The sequence below is a fragment of the Coenobita brevimanus genome, chromosome 71, assembly GCF_032717465.1.
Source record: "Coenobita brevimanus isolate Jiangsu-jjx chromosome 71, ASM3271746v2, whole genome shotgun sequence".
NCBI classification, from domain to species: domain Eukaryota; kingdom Metazoa; phylum Arthropoda; class Malacostraca; order Decapoda; family Coenobitidae; genus Coenobita; species Coenobita brevimanus.
Window position 1 is genome coordinate 44026935 of NC_137024.1, and position 10815 is coordinate 44037749.

General features: G+C 39.0%; 1 protein-coding gene across 1 annotated transcript in view; it reads left to right on the top strand.

Moving 5' to 3' along the window:
* Positions 1-10596, top strand: part of LOC145406767 (uncharacterized) — an 83072-nt gene extending 72476 nt beyond the window's left edge. The window contains exon 10 of the mRNA XM_080277864.1: positions 9118-10596. Coding sequence (XP_080133990.1) covers positions 9118-9398 — 281 coding nt within the window. The 3' untranslated portion in view covers positions 9399-10596. The remainder of the gene's footprint in view (positions 1-9117) is intronic.
* Positions 10597-10815: the final 219 nt, after the last annotated feature.

The following is a 10815-nucleotide window of genomic DNA, read 5'->3' on the forward strand; positions in this document are numbered from 1 at the left end:
ATGAACTGTTCGCTGATGCTGCCCTTCTACAGTTCACCATCCTGTTTTTGGGAATGAGGAGGGAGTTGAGGAACATTTGTATAATTGCTGGTTATATCAGTACTGCTGCATGAAGTAATCCCTCTCCAGCACCTGAACAGTCTTCAGCAACGTGTATGCAGAATCCAAGTCCGGTCTTAGATTCTCATACATACAAGTCATCATCATCATCATCATCTTTGTCATTATCATACAGACCTCCTTTCCTACCCTGGGTTGAGGTGAGGTGAGGCAGGGTCCATAGAGCCAGAACAAACTTGACAGAATGAGATACTCACCAGAGTTTACCCGGATGAATAGGCCACACTCTCATTCATTCACCATTCAATCCTCCAGAATCCTACTTCTGCCTGGGAGGTCAAAACTTATTCCACAAGTAGCTGCACATTCACCTATCTGACAGTCAATCCAATGACTGTCAAGTTTAAAAAGAATACCAAAATCTGGCCATACACTTTTCACACAATTCATCCAAACAGTTCAGTCTCTTGTCAATTCCCTAGATACAGTACCTTTCATACCTCTCATTCTGATCCACTGAGTTACCTTATCTAGCCACCCTTGTATTGGCCTACCATGTCTCCTTCCACCTTCAGACACGTAGATATATCCATTTCACCACTCTGTTGACACCCGTTGTCTTCACATGACCATATAATCTAAGTACACTTTCTTCAACTCTGGTATCTACAGATTTCCTTAATATTAACCTCATTTTTCTTTAATCACATTATTCCATATCTCGTCCATTCTCCTCATCCCACACACAGTAATCAGTAATCACGTCTTCACTGCTCCTGTTCACGACTCTTCATTTTCATGCCATACCATAGTCTCACGTCCATATGTTAGCAATTCCATATTGCAAACCACTCACAGCTACCTCAGGATGATGATGATGATGATGATGATGATGATGATGATGATGATGATGATGATGATTACGATGACGACGACAACAACAATGACGACGAATAGGTTGGTAGGGCGTTGAATTAAGGGAGATCTTATGTGATGGATTCAGGCAAGACAAATACTAAACAAAAGACCAGATAATTTTTGTTATTGTTATTATTATTATTATTATTATTATTATTATTATTATTACTATTATTATTATTATTATTATTATTATTATTATTATTTTTATAATACTTTTTTTTTTTTTTTTTTACCCATTCCAGTCATTGGTGGAAATCAGATGATTATGTAGATGGTGGTAATGATGGTAATGCTGATAACTCATATACAGTACTGTGTAAGGAAAATACCAAACATGTAAAACATGACCTGTACAGGATTATGCACAAGTAATTTGTACTTGAGTGCATAGCTCCCATGTAAATTGAGGGAATATTGTACATCTTGTATTAAATTCAGAGTTGTGAAGGATGAGAGTAAAGGAATTTGTGACTTCAACTGTACAGATTATGTTTATTTTACTTTTATTTGATATTTGCTCTTAAGGATGGGATGACCTCAACATACAGGGGACAACATGTACAGGAGAGGGTCCTTCACATCCATTTACAGGGTTGCCAGGTCCTGGAAATTGGAATTTCTTGGAAAAGAATGCCAAAGGTACCGAGCAGGATTGCTTTTGAAAGTATTAAAATGCTGGTTGTTATTATTACAATTACTAATACAGTAGTTTAATTTTACTGTTTACAAACTAACCCAGACATTTCAGGGCACAAACATATTCTTGTGTGTGGTGCATGATTAGTAAAGTATGCTTTTTTTTTTTTTTTTTTTTTTTGCCAGTATTAATTATGCAGCTAATTTTTTTTCATTTTATGTTGTATTTACATCCTCTTTTTCAGCAGGCCCTTGCTAAACACTGCAGTGCCTGCAATAGACATAACCCATTCAACCTAAGGGTGTCTTCTGTAATTTGTTCTTTTTGTATCCAATTTTATTGTGATTAAAAGATGTTTTTCAAAACTGGAGTGATTCAGTATAGACTTTATTAGGCCCCGCAGTTCTAGAGGCCTTTCCTAAAAATAATAAAATTGTCTGGAGACAGCAATTATTGCATTAAAAAAAATAAAAAAGGCATTTTTGTGAAGTGATTAAACAAAGCATTCAGCATGGATCATGACACATCATCCTCAGTGTAATCTTAAACACATAGTCACAGTAACAAATACATTAATTTTCTTCATTCTCCCCTGTGTCAGGCATGCTCCTTTCTGTCAGCAGATCATTTTTGGTTGGGATGAGAGTAAGGGTGGGGAGTAATGAGTAGGGAAAGGAGTAATGGATGGGAAGAGTGGAAGGAAGGTAGGGTCATGAAGGAGATATGCAGTGTCAGGTGAGCGTCATAATTAAGGTATCTAGTACTAAAGGGGCAGAGGTGCCATTTATTGTGAAGATAAGCTATGGTCATTGTTGAATAGGAGAAACCTTCCTCTAGCAAATGATATAAGCAGTAAAGACAAAAGTGACCATCGATTATTAGGTTAGAGTATCATCATCATCATCATCATCTGGACCTCCTTTCCCACCCCTGGGCATTGTGAAAAGTAGCAGCTTCCAGACAGTCAAAGTTTGCCCGATTCAGTGGGCCACACTTCCATTTACTCATTATTCAAGCCCTCAGAATTCCAGTTCCATCAGATAGGCAAACAAAATTTTACCACATTCTGTAGCTTCACATATACCTATCTGATAGAGCCAATCCAAATGCTGTCACATGAAAAAGGGGTGCCAAATCCATGGACATGCACTACTTTGCACAAAATTCATCCAGCCAGCTCAGTCTCTTGTCATTTCCTTAGCCTCACCAACTTCCATATCTCTCTTCCTCACACTTTCATCCACCATATCCTTCCACCTTCTTCTTGGCCTTCCTTGCCTTCTCCCTCCTTTAAATTCACTCAGATATACCTTTTTCACCACTCTGTTGTCATCCATTCTCTCCATATGTCCACACCATCTCAGTACACTTTCTTCGATTCTGGAGTCCACAGACTTCCTCACTCCGCATCTTTCACGAATCACATTATTCTGTATCCTATCCACTCTCTGTACTCCACATACATTCTACATCATTCTCACCTCCACCGCTCTTACTCTTGACTTTATTTTCAAACCACACCATAGTCTCTTATCTGAATGTTAAAGTTGGCACTAACACTCCTTCATGTACACCTAGCGCAGCAGCAACACTCAAGCCTCTGTTTCTTCTGGAGGTTCTTCATAGCGCTAGCTACTTTCCTTCCTTGTGTCACTCTTTTCTTCACTTCTTTGGCACATTTTTCTCTCTTTTCTGTCATTGTACCCAGATATTTGAACTCTCTCACTAACTTCAGTCTTTCTCTATTCACTGTAACATCACACTGAGAGTCACCTTCTCTCTCTCCATAACCATCACTACTCTTTTCTACATTTGCTGTAAAGGCATAGCACTCACAGACATCTACAAAACTCTGCACTAGTCTACCAAGCTCTTGTCTAGTATTTGTGAGGAGCACTGCATCATCAACGTACAACAAATTTGGGATATTCCATCTATCATCATTCATTACCAATGCCATCCCTCTCTCCATTACTCATGTTTTTACTTCTCTCATCACCCCATCCGTCTATACTGTATATTGAACAACCATGGGGACATCACAGAACCATGTCGCACGCCCACATTGATCATGAACCATTCACTTAGATGCCCATTTACCCTTACACATGCCTCACTACCATCATAAAAGCTCTTGACAGCACCTAGCAGCTTACCATCTGCACCGTACATGTGCAAAACTTTCCACAATCCTTCTCTGTCCACTTTGTCCTATGCTTTTTCCAGATCCATGAATGTCATAAACATCTTATGGTCCTTCTCACAAGCCTTCTCCACCATCTGTTTCACTGCAAATATTTGATTCACACATCTTCAGCCACTCCTAAAGCCGCCCTGTTCATCACTCACTAGGACTTCTGATATATTTCTTATGTTCTCTATAATAATTCTTCCAAATACCTTCTGTACAACACTCAATAGACATGCCATGATAATTCTTGCACTCACTTCAATCACCTTTATTTTTGTACAGGGGTACACTCACTGTCTTTCTCCACTCTACTGGCACAGTTTCACTCATCCATGCCTTCTTACATATCTCCAACAAGCACTTAATTCCGCTCTCTCTGCTACACTTAATTATATTTGCATATACCTCTTCAACCTCAGCTGCTTTCCCATTTTTCATCCGCTTCACAGTGTTCTTCACCTCTGTGAGTGTCACATTACCTTGCACTGCATTCCTTATCTGTACACTCCCAAAACCAATCATGTTAACAGTCACTTTGCTCTCTCCATTCCCATTCATCGTTGCAGCTGTGAGGGAGAAAGCCTTCTGACTAGGATTTTGTAACATTTTTAAAGTTATGCCTATGGGTGACTTTACACTCCCTCTTCTGTCTTTCTTTCCTTCATTCATTCCTCTTCCTTCTGCCTGTGGGTGACTCTACACTGAGTGACAAGCCAAATGGTTTCCTGTACACCAGGAATCCATTTACTATGCTGGGTGGTAACCATATAACCAAATTTTGGCACCTGGTGGTTTTGTGAGTAATTACAGCCCTCCAGTCGGATTGAGCCGGTGAAGGTTTATATCCAAGGGGTGGTTGGCGTTATTGTTCATGTATTGCCACTCAAGGACAAGTGAGGCTGGTCACTCTCATCTTAAATGCCAGGACCAACTTGCCTAGCCCCAGGCTCCTTCGCTCCTCATGGGGCAATGTAGGATTGGATGATGAATGATTAAATGAAAGTAATGTCACATGAGACGAAGTTGGGTGTTCTGTAGTTTTGGGAATACCCCTGCCAGTAGCATCTTACTTCATGTCATGTTTCAGGGTGAATTTGTCCGTCATTTCAACACTTGGGACCAGCTTAGTTCCATCATTAAGAAAGAAAACTAAAATACATTTATACTGGATGAGTTGTTTTTGTGACCATGATGTACAGTGCTTTATTAAAGCACTGTAGCTAGACAGCCTTTGCATTACTTCATCTCCACACTTTGAAATATAGTGTACTGATTTAAATAATCATATGTAAACTAAAAAAGGTGGGCAAAATAAAATTCAGTGACCTACTTCCACTCAAATTTTTTATGATGATTACAAGTGTTTCATGCATTAAATTTGCCTTTAATGAATTATAGTGAAGCAAAGGAGTTAGGTGGAGATAGATATTAAGATGACTTCCAGGTTTTAAAGTAGGTGAAAATCAGTAGATAACAATTTGCTAGCTAACTTCAGCACTCTACCATGGGGAACTGCAATGAGTTGTGCAGGGTTCCATGTTCTTTCAGAGTGAATGAACAAGCCAATTTGTGCCATCAGCCTCTAGCTTTAGCCCAGATATCTTACCTGATAAAGCATTACCAACCAAATTATAACCTAGTCTCCTTGCCCTTAGTGCAGGACAGTTGAGCACAGAATTATATTCCCCACTGAACAGTGCTTACCAGCATCTTTAACCATATCCCTTTTCTTAATTCTACCCATATTCATCACTCCTCTCCCTTACACATCCACTCACCTCCAAACTTATTACCCTCGATCCTACCACCTCCCACTCCATGGTGACCTGTGGGTGGAAAGGAGCATGTGGATGCTGAGGGATGACCATGCATCCTTATTAAAGGCAAGACTGTACTCTTTTTCATCATTCTTCCCTCATACATCCTCCCACCTTCTTACTTATTACCCGTGGTCTTACCACCTCCCAGTCCATGATGACTTATGCGTGGCAAGGAGCATGCAGATGCTGGGGGATGACTATTCATACTTATTAAAGACTAGAATTGGTAAACTAACTTCCTTTCACACAGACAACCCTGAGTACTTTGCCAAAATATAACATTTCTTTTCACCAGCTTCTCACAAAGCTTCATTTTTTAACCCTTGCTCTTCAGTATTTTCTTTCAAGATCTGTCCTAGCCGTATTCTTCTGTTAAAGTCGTATTCTATGCTGAGAACGTGGCAGTAGAATCACAGCACTTCAAAACATATTAAGCAGCTGACTTGGTCTAGCAATACAGACTCCTGCAGAATGTAATGACTGCTTCCCCAAGAAAGTTAATGCTTGCTTTCACTCAGGAGAGACGTGAATCATAAGCCAAGTCACAAGTAACACTCCTTAATCAACATCTTCCTCTTGATCATTTTAGTACCCTTGGAAAGTAACGGGATTCACATGACCTTTTCTTGCCACCTATATGAAGCATCATATAAAAAGCCGCATGTTGTTGTTGATTGACCTGGGTCAGTCTGACTGTGGCAGGGGCAAGTATCCACCCATGCAGGGTTGTCCTGTACAGTGAGATGATGTTCCTATTCGGTTGACAGTGCCTCACCACAGCAAGAGGCAGAGAGGAGTGTGGAGGTTTGATTCCTGGATGGATGCCTAATTTACATCTCTCCACTCAGTTAACAGCCTCCATTGAAGGCTCCATATCACCCCATTAATTGGTTATATGGTTACCACCCATCATTGGAAATGAACCAGAAGTGGAGAGAAGTGTATTAAAAATTGACTGGAAAGAAAGGGAGAAACAGGAAAAGAGGACAGACAGAAAATGAATGTTAAAAGGTAATGAAGAAGTAAGTAGCACTATATCAAGTGAGCGGATGATTACATAAGATTATTATACTGAAGACACTTGAAAACACAAGTTTGTATTAACTTTAGGAATAACTTGGAGCAGTTTACCAAAACTTCACTTTTCATGACAGCCATAAGTTGTGCAACCCCAAATTGAGCTCTTGCATCAGTGGCCACTAACATAAAAAATATCCAGAAGGAAGGGAGGTTTCAGAGTAATAACACAGAGTACAAAGACTTCTGACATATTCCAAGTATGAAGAATACACACAGATGATATTCTGTCAGTTCAGGACAACCTAAATATGCACATTGTATTATTAGGTTGTGCTTGCATCACTTTTAGGATAGATATCACTCCATTCCCTGCTGTTCCAAAAGAGATGCAATAATTTTCATGTGCCTGTCCATACAGGCTCCCTCATGAAATGATGAATCATTGAATAATAATTTGCTATAATGATAATAATTTTTTGACACCCCATTCTCTGAATGGACTAATTATAACAGTAATTTTGAAGAGAGAGAGAGAGAGAGAGAAAAAAAAAAAAGTTTATAACACAATGTTGCAAACCTCAGCTGTCCCATCATGGCCAACAGAGTGCCACCACATGCCAAACCTTTCTTGTTCTTGCTCTTGCTACCCCAGCATTGCCACCCTTGCTCTGGTATATTGTTACGTTGTGTCTCATGTACCTTTGGTACATACTGTATTGTTTTGCACTAGTGTATAAATCACCATTGTAACTATATTTTTTGTGGTTGATAATTTATTTACAGTGGTTTATATTGGCAGTATGTGTTGTTTTGAGGTGCTGTAAACCATATTTAGAGTGGTTTTGGACTTGAGTTAGGTACCTGTATCCCCCCAAAAAGGTCATTTGTGGGATGTCTGGTAAGGAGTCAACATCGAATCCATATTACTAATTTATAGGATGATAAATTATTTAATGATAAGTTTTTTTTGCCAACACAACCCTATCTTTAAGTGAGGTACCTACTGTATTTCGTCCATCCATTGCCGTTCTTTGTCATTTTTTTTTCCTCATCAAATTCCATACCTTGCCATCGCACACATTCACTTACCATATAAAAGCATTATGTTCTTTCACTTCTCTGTTTACCTGTTGAATTGTAAAATTTGCCCTATCAGTCAATCTCTTTATAACCACTCAGTATGCACAGTATAAACGTACCATGTAAGTGCACACTGTTTAACCCTGTGATCAGAAAGCTTTTGTACTCTGCATCTTTCAGAAATTTCTGTATTTCTTATCATATCTAACTAACATAGCCTGCATTATATTCATTAACAGTCCCATTTCCACTTCTCCCTTTCTTAATTCATCAAGTTCATACCATACCAAGGTGCCTCACCCATATACAGTAGATGGTCGAATTAACGAACATCGATGTAGCGGAAGCCTGAGAAAACAGGATTATTTTTTTCCGGTATTTTTGCCCTATTGAGTGGAAAATTACCGTTAAATCGAGCATAATTCTATTAAGGAAATTCCTTACACAATAATGCATTTCTGGGGGTATTAATTGTGGGTTGAGACTGCTGTGTGTAGCATTGAGAGTTAACATAGTTTGCTAGGTTTGGATTGCCTTCAAGGATTTAGCGGAAAATAGCTCTAAATACCGGAAAATTTTCCCTTATATTAAGCCTTGGCTACGGAACTTGGTTTAGTGGAAAATTTGAGATAATGGAATGGGAGTTGGCTGAATTAATTCGTTAAATCAAGCATCTGCTGTATTTGGAAATGAACTCACCTTCATGCTGGCCTTCTGTAGCCTGTACCATATTAGAGCATACATATACCAGTTAAAAAAATAAATAAATAAAAAAAAAAATACAACCCCCCACAACCCGAACTGTCCTCATTGCATTGCCGTCCCTCATATAACACGTAAATATGCTAACAATGCACCACATTCTCGCAACATAGTCTTTCAATAATATTTTGCACCACTATATTAATAAAGTGTACAAGGAACATAGGAAACAAAAATTGGTGGGTAAAGGTTGACAAACATTCTGACCTATATACTGGATTATGAAAATACTATATGTTGAGAATGATTCCATCTAGTGCTGCTTAATCTTACAGTAGGGTATTTAGAGTTAATACTGTTTGATCCCTGAGCCATATTCAATACCAGTGTTGTTTTAGGTCTTGGTATAGTCTTTTGACTATAGTCCCATTCTATTTGGCATGCATATCTTTCAGTTATTAAGAAGGAGAGACAGTACATTGTAGTATTCCTTTTAACCATGCTTAAGTAGCCATAATAGAGCATGGTACTCATTTTATGAATTGTATTGTTAAGCAAAAGGTGTTGTTGTGGTCATAACCAGCAGCATTGTCTGATAACTCTTACTGGCTGTTTTGCATGGTAACATGGATAGGGCTATTATGATACTGTAATAATAATGCTTACTTTCATTATTTACTTGGCAGGTTTTGAGTCCGACATGTTTCGCACTGGTAGTGCAGACTCACATGGGCGACCCCATAAAAGCAAGAAGAAGAAGAAAGACAAGAAGCATAAGAAACACAAAAAACACAAGCATGAGCACAAGGATAAGCTTGATAAGTTGGACAAATTTATCCAAGAGGAGAATCTTAGCTCAGGCTCCTCCAATCCCCCATCTCCTGCATCTCCTTCTGCTTCCACTTCATCAGTTGGCCTTGTTTCTGGTAACACTAACCCAAACATCAACCCCAGTATGCCATTTTAAGTCATATTTGCCAGCATCACTATCGCTCACATTACATCGTTGCCATCGTCGACTGTTGCTCATGCATTTGCTGTACTACCACAAGCACTTCCACCAATGTACTGTACTGTAATTAGACGTCCTCCAGTTTCACCAGATTGTTGCCATCTTGTTGGTGTAGGATCCAAACTCATGAATACCAGGTGTTACCACAAAGATTGTCAGATATTAACCAACTTAACTTGGTGATCTACTTTTAGAGATTTTTTGTCCTGCTACCAGACAGTTTTAATCAGATTAGATCACCTTATTAGTGAAGGAGATAATGAAGGATGTATCCAACCCCTCCATTTTGAAAAGTCTCCTCTAAACAGTCTTTTGGATGCAGCAAGTATGTAGCAAAAAATACATCACTGGTCTGAAAAGGCTATCTTTTCCATCTTGTTGACTCCAATACACAGTAGTAATATTAATACTGTACTGCAATTATCCATTCAGATTGATTGGTATAGGGTATACCTCATTCATCAAAATGATGCATTTAGAAAAATATAAACAAATTTCACTCTGAAAAGCACTAGTGAGACTTCAAAGAATGTTCTATTATTGTGGGTTAGAATCCTGAAATCTTTAATCTTGTATGCAGACATTGTTGACAAAGAAATTATAACAGCTATATATGGTCATAAGAAATTATAAAAGCTATGTGTATCATCATCATCATCATCATCATTCAGACCTTTCTCACCCTAGGGCAGGGTGAGGAGTAGCAACATCCAAACAGCCCAAGTTTTCCCAGTCCAATGGGCCATGCTTCTATTCACTCGTCATTCAAGCCCCTGGAATCCTGGCTCTATCTGCTACACCAAAAACATTCACCACATTCTGTAGCTTCACATAAACGTATCTGATAGAGTCAGTCCAGACTCTGTCACGTTAAAAAGGGGTGTCAGATCCCTGATCATGCACTTCTTCTCACAACATTCATCCAGCCAGCTCAATCTCTTGTCACTCTCCTAGCCTTGCCGACTTTCATACCTCTCTTCCTTATATACTCATCCACCATATCCCTCCACCTTCTCCTTGGCTTGCCTCGCCTCCTTCCTCCTACAAATTCACTCAGATAACCTTTTTCACCACACTGTTGTTATCCATTCTCTCCACATGACCATACCATCTCAGAAGCTATATGTATAAAGCCATAATTGTATTATCACAAAAGCAGTCCTTTGGTGGGAAAGGAGGTCCAGATGATGATGATGATGGTGATGATGATGACAAAAGCAGTCACAGCTAACTTTGTCATTATAAACCTGGGCAAGTCCTCACTACTGGACTGCACCTAATTTTGTCTTTATCTTAGGATTAAAATAAGCCTGTGAGAAGTCAGAATATGATTTTGTCTGTTGGTTATCTTCACACATAAAAAAGTTTGGTT